A 14485-nucleotide genomic window follows, 5' to 3' on the forward strand; every position below is an offset into this window, starting at 1 on the left:
AATTTGCCATTTCCTTCTCCAGCTCATTTTACAGAGAAGGAAACTGAGGCAAACAGGGTTAATTGACTTGCCCAGAGTCACACAGCTAGTAAGTGTCTGAGGCCAGATTTGAACTTAGGAAAATGAGTCTTCTTGATTCCAAGCTCAGTGCTCTGTGCACTATGGCGCCACCTAGCTGTCCAAATGTTCAAATAGATTCAAATTGTCTTATCTATTGTCATAGCTGTGGGTAGAAACCTCTACTGGTTGTGTATTTGGCTCATATTTGTTGCAAGCTCCTCTTTCTAATTTGTGATTTGGGTAATTTGATTTTCCTCTTGTCTGTTCTTGATTAAATGTGCTAATTGATTACATTTATCAGTTTTGTTGGTATTAAAAATCTGCTAATCAATTTAATTCTTTCATTTTTCTTTTTAAAAATTAAATTGTTTTTTCCCTGATTAACAAACATCTTCTCCCCCTCTCCCCCTTGTAATCCCTCCTACTGGGAACAAAAAAAAAAATCAACTTACTGATTTCCTGTTTGATTTTAATGATTTCCTGCTTTGTGCTTACTTATTATCTATTAGTTTGCTTGTTTTCTAGTTTCTTCAAATGCAAACAACTCATCAATTTTTCTCTCTCCCTGTGTTGTTAATAAAACACTCAGGGATATAACTTTGCCTCTGAATGCTGCTTTGGCTACATCCCATAAACTTTGAGATGTTGTATTTATAGTTTCAATATCTTTAATATAATCTGATATTATTTCTCCCATCAGTCCTTCAGCTTACACATTATTTACCAAGTCATTTTTGAGTCCCTACATAGGGCTGTATTTTTGATGATACTTTCCCAGTTGATTACCGGTTTTATTGCACTGTAACCTAAAAATGCATTGTTTAAGATGGCTGCTTTTCTGAATTTTTGTAAAACTTCTTTGGCCTTTAAATAATTAATTTTTGTGAATGTTCCATGTATTTGCCTACTTAGATAAATCTCTGATCGTGTCAACGAGGGTCCTTCCCGTTAGCTCCTCCTTGAGAAAAGGGACCACCTGGCTCTTCCATTTGTGTCCCAGCAATGATTAGCATAGTGCTTGGTACATAGGAAGTGATTGATAAATGCTTTTCATTAATTAACTTATTAAATTTTGAGGTGCAGTTTTCCATCATATGCTGACTTGTTCATGTCTTCCTCCAAGTCTTCCACAGGGGGTCTACTGGACTTGCTGAGTATGTTCCTCTAGATCTCTTGACATTGCATGAAGGTCCATGGAAGGCATTGAGTATCTATTGATCATCCTTTGCTTTTGTTATGAAGTAATTTTCCAGGCATACACCTCTTTAATTATATCTTTCACTTTGCTTCTTCCCAACTCTCCGTTGGTGACAAAGATGTTGTAGCCTACTCACACCCAATGTGTGACTCTGTTGTCCTTCAACTTTAATTCTTTGGAGACTATTTTATTCCGTGGCTCATTGGAAGTCCAGAGTTCAAAAGATGGGCTTTTCTTTCAGGGAGAAGCTGAAGCCATTAAAAGCACCATACACTCTCCCAAAGACAGTCCTATACGTTTCCTTCCTCTTAGCTCAGTTCTCTTCCCACCTCCTTGTCCATCCATAGTGTCCATCCATGATTTATGTATCGAGGGACCAGTTCTTCATTTTCCCCTTTGAACTGTACATCACAGTCTAGATAACTGCCCCTCTTCACTCACTTGGTTTTTTTCTCTTTGGATAGTCAGGTTGGACGAGTGTTTATTTTGATGCGGTCATCGCATTATCAACCTGTCATTCAATACATATTTATCCAGTGCCTCTGATTTTTTACAAGTGCAGGGAGAGAACATTTGGGTCCCTTTTCCCATTGGTAAATTGTTCTTGGAAACCTCCATTTTAGGAAAAAGCACCAGACCAGCCACCCCTCGTTCTTCATTTTTTTCATCACAGTTGCATGCTGTTTTATGAGAAACTCCTTATGGTATAATAATATTTCGTTGTCTCTCTCTCTGTGTCTTTCTGACACAGACACAATAGGTGTTTGTTCAGCTATAAATAGTAGGGAATGTACATTGTTTTAAAATTTTTGTTGTTAAAAATAATGCTGCTATGACTATTTTTGTACAGATAGGTTTTTTCTTACTGTTTCATCTCCTTGAGATGTAATAATGGGATTACCAGGCCCAGAGTATCTGGGCAGTTATGACAATTTTCTTTCTTTTCAAAGGGATCAAACTATTATACATTTCTTTTGAGCAGTGAGTTACTGTGCCTGTTTTCCTATAGCCCTGCCAACACTGGATTTCTCAATTTTTTTAAGCCATCATTGCCAACTTGTTGAATATGAGAGTTATATTTCAGAGTTTTTTTAATTTGCATTTTTGTGATGGAATCATCTTTACCTCTAGCATCCAGATTTCCAAAATGCCTTTGCACCCTCCTCTCTTCTTCTCAAGGTTATTTATTTGTCACGTTGGCTTATAGCTGATATCTCTCCCTCAATGACTCATAGACAAGTAGAACTACCAAAGGATAGTAGTCTTACCCCGTCCCTTTGCAGTAAATAAGCCTGGGTCTTTGCTTACCCCTTTGAAATGATTTGAATTTGTTTACTTATTTTAAAAGTTTCTTTTGTCTGCTGTATTTGCATTTCAGAAAACTGTTCAAGTCTGATTATCTCAAAAAAAATTGCTGGGAAGTCATTAATTCTATGAAATCATTTCTCCCCGTTAGGATTATGTGTCAGTTTTCAGAAGTTGTCTTTGGGTAATAAGTTCTGAACCTTTGCCCCTTTGCTTTTCAGTATCATCATATTTCTTCTTGTTCTTTCACTTCTCATCATTGAAGAATAATCTTAAGAACTTTGGACGGGTGTCCCTTGGCAAGTAAGCTGTCTTTTTGTGGCAGCTTACAATTTTTTTTTCTTTTACCTGAAAGTTCTAGAACTAGAGCTTGGTGACTTCATTTCTATGTGTGTTAAACCTATAGTTTCTACTGTAATCCTGTGGATTCTGTGGATCTGCCCTTTGCCTTTTAGCTTAAATACTCCTGGGCAGTTTTCTCCTAGGATTTCTGAAGTATGATATTTGAGATTTTTATTTCATCATGTTTTTCTGGGAGGCCAATGATTGTCTTGCTAAAACTTGTCTTCAAGTTGCTTTGCTTTGTATTGCAATTTTGCTGTCTTTTGATTTGATTTAGTATAACTTGTATCTCTGGATTTATATATTTTTCATTCTTATTTTCAGAGAAATAACTGCTTTATTAATATTTTCCTGCTTCTGTTATAAATCAATGATTTGTTTCTTAAAATTTCTATTTGAGTTCTAATTTCACTCCTATCTCTTCCCTGATTTCTATTTTTAAAAAAAGTCTCCCTTGGCCTTCTGTGGTTATCCTATTCTTTTTGATCTGTTGACCTCACAGATCCCCTTAAAGGGTCTTATGGATCCTCAGAGGTCCCTGGACCACTTTCAGAAAATCACTATTGAAAGGGAACAGGACTTGGGTCCTCCTCAGCAAGGTTACCATGTGGCACCATTTGAAAGCATCAATGCCCAGAGGAGCGAGGAGTGACCTTCCAGAGTAACCCTTGGGAACCAGCCTAGGATGTCTGAGAGGAGTATTCATCTGGCAGCCATGTCACATTTGATCTCACATTGGCAGGACCATTGTGGGATAATAATAGTGCTAAGAATGAGCCCACTGTACTCAGACACTGATGAAATGGGGGGGAGAATGTCTCCAAGGTATTGGGGAAAATGTTTCTATGTTTATTCTTGCTATATCTTTAAAGTAAATATCCTTTGGTAAAAATTAATTGATGTTAAGTGGTGAAATGGAACCGGGGCTTTAGTTACTGGCAACTAACAGTGGGGGGAATAGTCAGTAGGCACTTGAGCCAATGGTGTTGGAAAAAGAGACACACCCCCTTCTTCACCCCTCAGGTTATGCTGAGGGGCAGATGGAGCTGGCCTTACTCTGGGTGAGTGTGTGTGTGTGTGTGTGTGTGTGTGTGTGTGTAAGGCCAGAGAGCATATTTGCTGTAATTTTTTTTGCTCTTTTTATGTGAATTAAGATAGTATCGCTATTTTTGCTGTACTGACATGACTCAGCCATGAACATTGAATATCCCTTTAACTGTTTAGTTGTTCCTTTATTTCATGAAAATTATTTTTTTTAAATTTATTTATGTCCTTTGTATTATTTTGTTTAATTCTGAAATATTTAATGCACTTTGTTTTAAATACTATTTGTATCTCTTTTTCCTGGATTTTTGCTAGTAATACACAGAAATGTTAGGGGTTTTTATTGTGCATTTGTTTTTTATCTTGCTATTTTGTTAAGAGAGGCAGTGTGGCATATTTCGTAAAGGGCTAGTCCCAAAGTCAGGAAGACCTAGGTTGAGATCCAATTTATAGAATACGCAGGTTGCGAGACCCTGAGCAAGTCATTTACCTTCTTCATGTTCTAGACTAAAAGTGTCAAACATGTGGGCTGTATGTGGCCCATAACACTCCTGAGTGCAGACTGAACCAGATTAAAATATGATTGGGAAATAGTTTTTAAAATAAATAAAAACATAATAAAACATAGACAACATTACATTTTAAAACTAAGTTAATATGAGGTCCACAGGGATCCTTACATCCTTACCGTTTGATGGTCTCTGTTTCTGTTTGAGTTTGGCATCATTTTTCTAGGAAACTCTATGACTATAGGTTGCACAGAAGGCTCTGACAGCATTATTGATAGAGATGGAGTCTTCCTCACTCTGGATTCTTTGTATTAATGAAATTCAAGGCCCATTCTCTTATCCCACTTTGTCTCTTGAGTTCCTAAACCACTCTGGAGCTAGTTCCATTCTCTCTTCTGGTGGCCTGCTTGTCGTTGTAATCTTGTGCTTTCCTTCTGGAGACTTTTTGTTTTGCCCTCTTTTACTTCATAGTATTCATTCTTTATACTGAGGCCTTTTTTTGGAAGGAAGCGTGAGTGAGGGGCTTATTTATTTCTTCAGCGTCCGAAGGTGTTTTCTTGCAAGGTTTTCCCACGTGAAGATTATATTCCTTTGCCTTCTCTTTTTGGTTGTTCTTTTATTTGGCACAGTTAAATTTCTCACTGTTGGTGTTGCTCAGTCCCTCCTATTCCAAATGAAGGGAGAGCCTGGCTCTCACTGTGAGCATGGCCACTCACTGAACTGTCTTACCAGAACACCAACCATAGTTTTTTGAAGGCTGTGCAAGTATAGCGCAAACTCTGGCAGACCATTACATGTTGGGAAGGCTTCAAAGCCCAACGATGGCGTGTTTGTCTTCTGTTGTGAAAGCTCTCAGTCCCCTGCCTGGATCACAGAGTTGTTACAATCTGCGGGGGTGGAGGAGGTACTCACACTGATGAAATTGTGGATTTCTTGAAGTGTTGAGGGGCAGTTAAGGAAGTGTGGTGGAGAGGACAGAGTGCTGGACTAGAGTCAGGAAGACCTAGGTTTAAATCCTCCTACCCAATAGAACTTGGACAAACAATTTAACCTCTAAGCCTCTTTCTTTACAGATGGCACAATGGATAGAGAACTTGGCTTGGAGTCGGGAAGACTTGAATTTGAATCCAGCCTTAGACACTTACTATTTGTGGAACCTTGGGCAAGTCACTAAGCCTCTGTTTGCCTCAGTTTCCTCAACTGTAAAATGGGAATCATAGTACCTACATCCCAGGATTATTGTGAGGATCAGATGAGACAGTATTTGTGAAGTACTTAGCACAGTACCCAGCACATAGTAGGTACTATAGAAATATTGGCTGTTACTATACATCATCATTGTCATTATTATTATTATCTGTAAAATGGGGGAGTTGGCCTCTGAATTTCCTTTCAACTCTAGATCTCTGACCTTATGCCCTTGGAAAAATTTGAATAATAGATTTAGAGCTCGAAGGGACCTCAGAGGTCATCTGGCCCAACTCTCTCATTATACACATGAAAAAACTGAGACCCAGAGAAGTGAGGGGACTTATCCAGGGTCAAACAGGTAATAAAAGGCAAAGGTGGGATTGAAATCCAGGTCCTTTGACTCCAGAGCAAGTGTTTGTTCCACCATCTCAGATCAAGCCAATATTTTTATTTTATTTATTTATTTATTGCTAGGCAATGGGGTTAAATGACTTGCCCAGGGTCACACAGCTAGTTAGTGTCAAGTGTCTGAGGTCGGATTTGAACCAGGGCCTCCTAACTCCAGGGCTGGTGCTCTATCCACTGCACCACCTAATTGCCCCATATTGTCTGCATTTAAAAACACGATTTTGAGAAGGGATGCACGGGCCTCTGCAGACCAATATTTTTAAGTCTTTTTTTTTTTCTCTCTAAAATGTAATATTATATGGTATGAAGATGACATTTGAAAGAAGGAAAGGGAAATGAAAATGGATTCCAGATTCTTCTTTTGTTGCCTGATGCAGGGATTTATTTCTTTTCCACAGGATACCCTTCTTCAAATTTTGCTACCAGTGTGGTCGCTCCATAGGGGTACAACTCACACCGTGTCTTCGATGTTACGGAATTTTAACCTGTAGCAAGCACTGTAAGGCAAAAGCCTGGAATGAGTCTCACAAACGAGAATGTGGTGCAGGTAAATTCTGTCTTAGCAACCTCTTTAAATATATGCAGGGTGGGCTATGGGAGCACAATGTGGGTATCTGCAGTTTGGTTTCATTATTCGTTCACCTTAATTTAAGGTTAAAGAAGAATAAGCTTAAGATACATTTTTTTTTAAGTGAGCCGCAGTTCAGGGTGGTCTGTTTTATGTAGTAGTTTCCTTGTACACATATGCTTTTCAGCATTGTCATACATTTTTGTGTTGAAGGTTGACTCCAGAATGTGAGCTCCTTGAGGGCAGGAAAGCTCTCATTTTTGTCCTTGTATCCTACATAGTAGGTGCTTAATGAATACTTGTCAATTGAGTGTAGAATGTGAGCTCTTTGAGGGCAGATACTATATATTTTTGTCCTTGTATCCACCTTTTCCTATCCAGTCCTGTTGTGAAGATAGTTGGAATCCTGTTCTAATAACACTTAGCTTCTTGGAAGGCCAGACTAACAGGGAATGGAGTAGCAAGGCATCTCCATTTTATTATAAGCGTTTGGTTATTTTCCTCTGTCTGCTGTCATACTTTTTAGAGGCAGGCTCTCTGCCTCTCCATCCCTCCACCCCACCCCCAATTTCCAAGCACATTGGCTATTGTTGTTGATGGTTTCATTGGCCATCTCCATGTGGACTTTCTTTATCCATGTTCCAAAGATGAGGCTTCTCTCCATTTTTCCCCATAGCTGACATAAGCAGTCTAGAAGTCAAGGCGTGCCACAGCTAGGCCAACATTGGCACACCAGCAGAGTGCAGAAAAGGCAGCTTTTTGATGGTGATTGGTGCAGGGACCATGATGGGCATTGAGGTCAGTTTAATTTAAAAATAGAAACCCAAAAATATTAGACCTGGAGCAAGCCTTAAGGTCAGCGGTCCAGTCCTTTCCTTTCCTTTCCTAACGGTCATGCCAAGGTCATCCAGCAAATTAGTGTCTTAGACATAGTCAACATAATTTCAGTTTTTAAACTGGGTGAGATTTAGAACCTGTTTGATACTTCAGTAGACATTCATTGGATTGCAAGCACAGGATTTAGAACTGGAAGGGATCTTGGAGGCAATTTAGCCCCATGCCCTCCTTTTACTGTGAAGGAAACTGAGGCTGAGAGGGTAAGTGATCTGGGATCATAGAATCATGGGTTTGGAGCTAAAAGGGACCTGGAGGCCACACAGCCCAACCCCTTCCTTCATAGTTGAGGAGGTTGGGATCTGGGAGATTCATTGAAAGGTCACATGGAGTGAGCAGCAGAAGTAGGGTGTGACCCCAAGTCCTCTGACTTTAGAACCAGTGCCCTGTCCACTGTACTAAGCTTGCCCAGTGTCACCGGTGTTTAATAGCATAGCTAAGATTCAAACCTAGGTCCTGTGACTTCAAATTCTTTTTTTTCCCCACAATATCTCTCTGCCTCTCCTTTTGACATATTCTCTGGTGTTTTCTGTCACAAACCTCTTTTGATCTGCCTTTTTCCCTAGCTTGGGCTGCTGTTAAAATTGGGCTGTTTTTAAAATGCCAACCACCTAGATCAAAGCTTCGGTGTGGGGTATTACATACCCTGAGTGCTGACTCTCTGGCTGACCTGAGGTACTCCTAACTAACACAGCTGAGAGTCAAAGGTACCTTCTGGGTACTGGGGAAAGCCCTTAAGGTTTTGCCCCTGGCTTAAAATCAGGGATTCTCAACCTCTTCTGTGTCATGGACCCCTTTGGTGGTTTGAAGAAGCCCAGGGAGCCCTTTGCAGATTCCTGTTTTAAAACAATTGAAGAAAAAGCTAAATTTCAGTGACAGGCTAGTGAAAATAGAGTTCATGCTCTCCCCATCCAAGTTCACGGGCCCTCAAGTAAGAACTCTTGGCTTAGATCTGTCTTTTAGCGCTTGCTTCCTGCTGGACTCTGCCCTCGGGGTCATGATTGGCAGCTGATTGGCCCAGAAGGCCAGGACTCACTGGTTCCCAACACCACATCTTCTTTAAAGCCTCCCATGCCAGAAATAGCTGGGGAAAAGATTCAGTTTGTAAAGACATCTCTGTTCTTTTTTTGACCTGAGTGGGTGGAAACTATCCCAATTTCCCTGAATATTTGGAGTGTTGTGTTTTTCTTTCTTCAAAGCTCCAGCTAGAATTTCAGGCTTCAATGCAGAGAGTGTCCTAGGTTGGTTTGTGAGTCTGATAAATAAGCTGTTATTGCCTAGGCCCACAAGGGAAGCAGTGTCCTGCTTGCCGCCCAGCTCATGCCGTGAAACCTCAGATCCCTCCTCAGATTTCCTTAGAATACTTAGACGTTATCCCTCAGCCCTGTCCTAATTCACGAAATAGACTCATTTCACAGAATCACCAGATTTGAGAGTTGAAAGAGCCCTTAGTGGCCATGTCATCTAGCCCATGCACGTAAAGGAGTGAATCCTCACTGACCGTTGCTGACACATGGTGGGACATCCAGCCTCTGGTTGGAGACCTCCTCGTGGAAGGTCCTTCTGGGAAATCGTCCATCCTACTTTGGACAGCTCTCCTTAGGAAGGTTTTCCTCATGTCGACCCTACATTGGCTTTTTTTTTTTATGCCTTGTTTCTTTTTTTTTAATAGTTTATTTTGATTTATCAATAATCACTTCCATATGCTTTTGAGTTTAAAATTTTTCTCCCCCTTCCTCCCCACCACCCTCCCCAAGACGGCGCACAATCTGATATAGGCTATACATTTACATTCATATTAAACATATTTTCACATTAGTGATGTTGTAAGTAGAAATTAAAACCAATAGGAGGAACCATCAGAAAGAGGAAACAAAACTCAACAGAAGAGAAAAAAAATTAACAATTCGGCTTCTATAGTTCTTTCTTTGGGTGTGGATAGCATTTACCATCGCAAGGCCTCTGGAGATGTCTTAGATCCTTGTATTGCCAGGAAGGGTTAAGTTTATCAATATTAGTCATCATGCAATGTGGCTGTTATTGTGTACAACGTTCTCTTGGTTCTGCTCACTTCACTCAGCATCAGACCATACAAGTCTTTCCAGGTTTTTCTGAAGTCAGCCTGTTCATCATTTCTTATAGCACAATACTATTCCATTACACTCCTATACCACAACTTGCTCAGCCATTCCCCAATTGATGGGCATCCTCTCAATTTCCAATTCTTTGCCACCACAAAAAGAGCTGCTATGAATATTTTTGTACATGTAGGTGCTTTTCCCATTTGTGTGATCTCTTTGGGATATGGCCCTAGAAGTGCTGTTGCTGGGTCAAGGGTTATGCACATTTTGATAGCCCTTTGGGCATAGTTCCTATGCCTTGTTTCCATACTGCCTCCTTAAATCAACTTTCTGTGGACTATTCTTGGTTTTCTCAGTAGAATGTAAGCTTGTTTAGGGCTGGAACAAATCCTCAGCATCTAGTATGTTGGGATAAGGGAAGGGATTTTCATGGTCTAGGAAAGTCACAGAGAAAACTTCCTCTACAAATGCAGGTTGGCACCTTTCCTACAATGGATAATCTGTGGGAATTGTCTAGATCTAGAACGTGAAGTGGTTAAGTGACAGCTAGTATGTGAGTGGTGGAACTTGAACCCAGGTCTTCCTGGTTCAGAGGCTATCCACTTTCTAATAAGCACGTAGTAAGTACCTACTAAATACTTGTAGAATTGAACTGGATTGAAGACATCATGCCATCATGAAATCAATGTCACAGAGCTGGCATCCCAGATTCCTTCTCTACTGATTTTGGCTCCCAGGTTTGGATAAGGGCACCTGTCTTTGGCCAGTGGCCCTGTAATTCACTGTGGTTAGTGTGAAATACAAATATGGGAACACTGAGCTTTGGGGGCTGTGGTGGTAGAAGGGGAGGATTTCAAATATTGAAAACTAAGGTAAGAGTTTTGGTAGAGAGGTTAAGAGGGTTTCTGAGTCGGACCATGGTGATGGGCTCCTCACCCAAGGACTAGAGAGCTACTAACTTAGAGAGACTTGGAGAGATTAGGGGAAGTTAGAAGGATATGGTCCATGGGGTCTTGTAGAGTCAGACAGGACTGAACAGTGAGAGAGAGCTACTACCGTAGCCATTGTGTGGAGATTACCTTGGATACACCCCTAGCAGTTTTCCCCTCCATCTCCTGGGTCTTCCCTTACTTTTGATTCCATACTAGGTCAGATTAGGAAGTCTAGTGATAGAGAATGCCCTCTAGACCACTAATATGGCCACCCTGCCAGCCCTGGTTTCCATCCTGAGATTCCTAGGTGGGAGTTGCAGGAAAGCCAGGGAGAAAGACCAAAAAGTCATTTTGTCAGGGAGGACAGAGCCTCTGTGCTCTGGCCATCCATTCTCAGCCATAGGGAAAACATCACTCTGAGGAAGTAAGAGTTTGTCTTTTTTTTTTTTTTGCTTTGACAGTAAAAGGGGAAACGCTGACCAGTTTCAAAAGCAAGGAAGATTTCAGGAAGGGAAAAGAGATGGCTTCAAAAGTCCTGAGAGATGTCAAGGGTCTAAACAGCAGCCCGAAAAGCACAAAAAAAGACATTGACCTGAAGATGAAAAGCCTCTTGAAAACTGGAGCATTCACATGGCCGAAAGAGTGTCCTTCTCCCCCAAGCTCACCCCCATACACGGAAAATTACAGTTTTAACTGATGTTCTGGTACTAAAGAGTGTGTGTTGAGTAGGCTTTGTGGCTATCCTTTCTGTCTAATGGGTGCATCGCTACAGAGGGTGGGCGGCGTGGGTGGAGGCATGAACCAAAGGGGCCAAAAGCCATTTCCATCTGACTTGAGCAACTAAGAAGGGCTGGTGTTTCCTCATGGTGCTATTGGGAAGATGGCAAGATGACAGAGGATGTGTTTTTACATTACGGTGTTTCCAGATGCCTCGTCCTGCTTGCATTTTTCTGGGTCAAGTCATGGTGAACTTGGAGTTCTGATGCTGGCTCTGCTACTTCTTTTCTAGGTGATGGCGGGCCTCAGTTTCCTCACTGGTAAAAAGAGTGGGGTGGACCAGATGGCCCCTAGTGCAGTAGTGATCCCCAGCCCCTTCACTTCTCTGGGTCTCGGTTTCTTCTGTAAAATGATCTATGATTCTGTTATGACCTGTTTTGCTTCAGAAGATGGGAGGGCAATATTTATCCTGACCTCAGAATTAGGAGGCCCTTGCTGCCCCCATTCTACTGTCAATGCCTCCTCAATGGTCATTGGCGCCCGTGCCTAGGAAGATTCACTCACTAAATCCTGATCAGGCACTTTCCAGACTTGTCTCATGTACACACACAAACACAGCCTCTGAGTTACGGCGTTCAGGATTGTGGTTATGTCAGAATGTTGTTGTTTCTTCTCTGACCCTTCACCTGGGGTCAAGAAGCCCTAGGAATACCACCCTGGAAAGAGCAATGGCTTTGGAGTCAAAGCTTAACTCTGACACTTATTAGCTATCTACTTGCTCTCCTTAAGATTCCGTCTCCTCATCTGTAAAATGGGGATATTGGACTAGATGATTGCTGAGGTCTAGATCCTTCCACCAGTCTTGGTATCGTAGGATTTTCAGTGCCCTCCCTCATGTGGTCCCCCTCCTTTGGACCTGTTCTAAGTTTCCAATGGTCTCCCTAAAATGTGATGCCCATCACTGGGTGTGATACTTAAGTTGGGGTCTGACCAGGGCTGAATGCGGCAAGCCCATCATTTTCCTTCTTGTGGACACCGGCATTGCACCCATCTGGTTTTGTGTTAGTGCAGTCTACGATCACGTTAACACTCATGGAGCCTGTTGTCCAAAGCCCAAGGCTCCGCCACCGCCATTGAACCACTTTCCAAAAACGTTGCTACTGACCTCCATTTGTGCAGCTGGTTTCTGAGCTTGGATGCAGGATTTTACAAGTTACCTCTGTTAAATCTCACCCTGTTTAGTATAGTCCAGTTAATTCAGAATATTCAGCTTTTCACCTGTTGTTTCTGCCATCCCTCCTAGCTAGGTGTTACCTGATTGAATAACTGGGCTGTCTATGTCTTTATCCAAGTCACTGATAACAAATGTTGACTAGAACCAAGCTAAGGACAGAGCCCCTGGGGCCCTGCATTAGAGACAAACCCTCCAAATTGACGTTGATTCCTTAATCACCACCTTCTGCATGTGATTAGTTATTCAACAGTCAGTCATTTCCCTTCAGAAGAAGGGACTCCGGTATCCTGCCTGGGGCTGGGCACCATGGTTTAAGAAGGGCATTGACAACTTGGAGCAGGGCCAGAGGAGGGGGAGGATCAGGCTAGAGAAAGACTGGTTGAAGGATCATAGAACAAGAAAGGAATTCGGAGGCTGTATGGTCTAATATTCCTATTTTACCGATGAGGAAACTGAGGCCCAGGGGGATCAAATGAATAACTGATTCACACCTAACTAGATAGCATGACTTTAGGTATTTTTTTTAAAAGCCTACATTTTGCTAACTTGTAGCAGTTCTATCTATTGATATAGTGAGCTGCGGGGGGTCTTATCTGGGAGGTGGAGGGGGGGGTAAACTTGTAGGGAAAAAGGTGGAAAGGATAGAAATCTGGAATGATTGGCTCTTGGTGAACCCCTGTGGGCATGGGTCGGTGATTACAAGCCGCTCCTGTAACAAGATGCTCTAGGATTTTGCCGGAGATTGGTGTCGAGCTCACCAGCCCGTCGCCTGTGTGACCTGCACGTTTATCCTGCCCTCCTGACGGTCGGCCCGCACGCCTGTCTCCAGTCCCCGGGCCTTTCTGCCAGTGTCTGTCATCCCTGCCTGACGGCAGCTCGGGGAGCTGTAGCCGCCCCATTCTCTCGATACCCTGGGATGGATTTGTCAGGACGAGGTGACTGGGCTTGTTTGAGGTCTGCCTGGGGCACTCCGGCATCCTCTCCCTGGTGGGTTTCTTGGTTCCCTGTTAACCATTTTGGCTCCATCCTTCCCATTCTGAAGATGATTCTTGTCGACTGAGAAAACGAGAAAATCGAGTTGATGTGCTCCGCCTCATCCCCGTGGTCCCCTTGCCCTGGCGTCCATCTCCTGAAGCTCTGCTGTCTCCCTCATCCTCCACTTGTCCTAAAGACACAATCCTCCCTGCCCACCTTGGTTTTTTTTTTTGTGGGGGGGGGCAGAGAGAGGAGGGAGCTGGAGAAGGATCAGAGGACTTTTATATTTCTCTTGGCATCCCACTTCTCAGGGCTGCTAACAACCACCATTATCATTCAGATTTGTTAATTGTATTCAGCCTGGCTTCCAGAAAGGATGTCTCCATTTTCATGACAGAGAATGGGAGATATTTCTCCTGACTGCACCACCCTTTCAACATAATTACGTCTAAGCATCTGTGTTGACAAAGAAACCCTACTTAGTAAGTCTTGGCGTGCTTTTGTGTGGCATTATTCCTAGTGTAGCCTTAACAGAAATAAATGCCATAACTATTGCTGACTTGTTCAAGAAGATGAGGAGGTTGGGTGATAAGCCCAGGGTCGTATGTGCTGGCGTGGATGGGAGGTGACCTGGTGTAATGGAAAGAAGATTACCAACTGGAGAGGCAGAGGATCCGGGTTCAAATCCTACCTGATGCTTAATGTCAGGTGACCTTGGGCAAGTCACTCTCTGGTCCTCCGTTCCACGGCATATAATCTGAAGTAGATTGTTGTTGTTTCATTTTTTTTTTTTTTTTTGTAAATGGGACAGTGTGTTTGAAAATTAGGACCACCTGTGTGACCTTGGGCTAATCTCTTAACTTGCTGTGACCTCAGTTTCCTTTTCTGTAAAATGGAAGGGTTGGGTTAGATGACTCCTAATGCCCCTTCCAGCTTTAGATGTATGATCCTAAGAATAGAGGGCCAGGGTGATTTGGAAAATGAGCTTTGATGATGCAACAGTGATTGTGTTTTAGCTTTGGTGCTT

General features: G+C 42.2%; 1 protein-coding gene across 4 annotated transcripts in view; it reads left to right on the forward strand.

Annotated features, from left to right (window-relative positions):
• Window positions 1-11411, forward strand: part of ANKMY1 (ankyrin repeat and MYND domain containing 1) — a 142609-nt gene extending 131198 nt beyond the window's left edge. For 2 of the 4 annotated variants that reach the window (XM_027861498.1, XM_027861501.1), the window contains 2 exons: window positions 6456-6604; window positions 10994-11410. In XM_027861498.1, the coding sequence (XP_027717299.1) occupies window positions 6456-6604; window positions 10994-11229 (385 nt within the window). In that variant the 3' untranslated portion in view covers window positions 11230-11410. Of the gene's footprint in view, window positions 1-6455; window positions 6605-10993 lie in introns of all 4 variants that reach the window. The other 2 variants (XM_027861499.1, XM_027861502.1) reach the window with 2 other exon arrangements.
• Window positions 11412-14485: the final 3074 nt, after the last annotated feature.

This window comes from Vombatus ursinus, unplaced genomic scaffold (genome assembly GCF_900497805.2).
Source record: "Vombatus ursinus unplaced genomic scaffold, bare-nosed wombat genome assembly UNPS02014768.1, whole genome shotgun sequence".
Lineage (NCBI taxonomy): Eukaryota > Metazoa > Chordata > Mammalia > Diprotodontia > Vombatidae > Vombatus > Vombatus ursinus.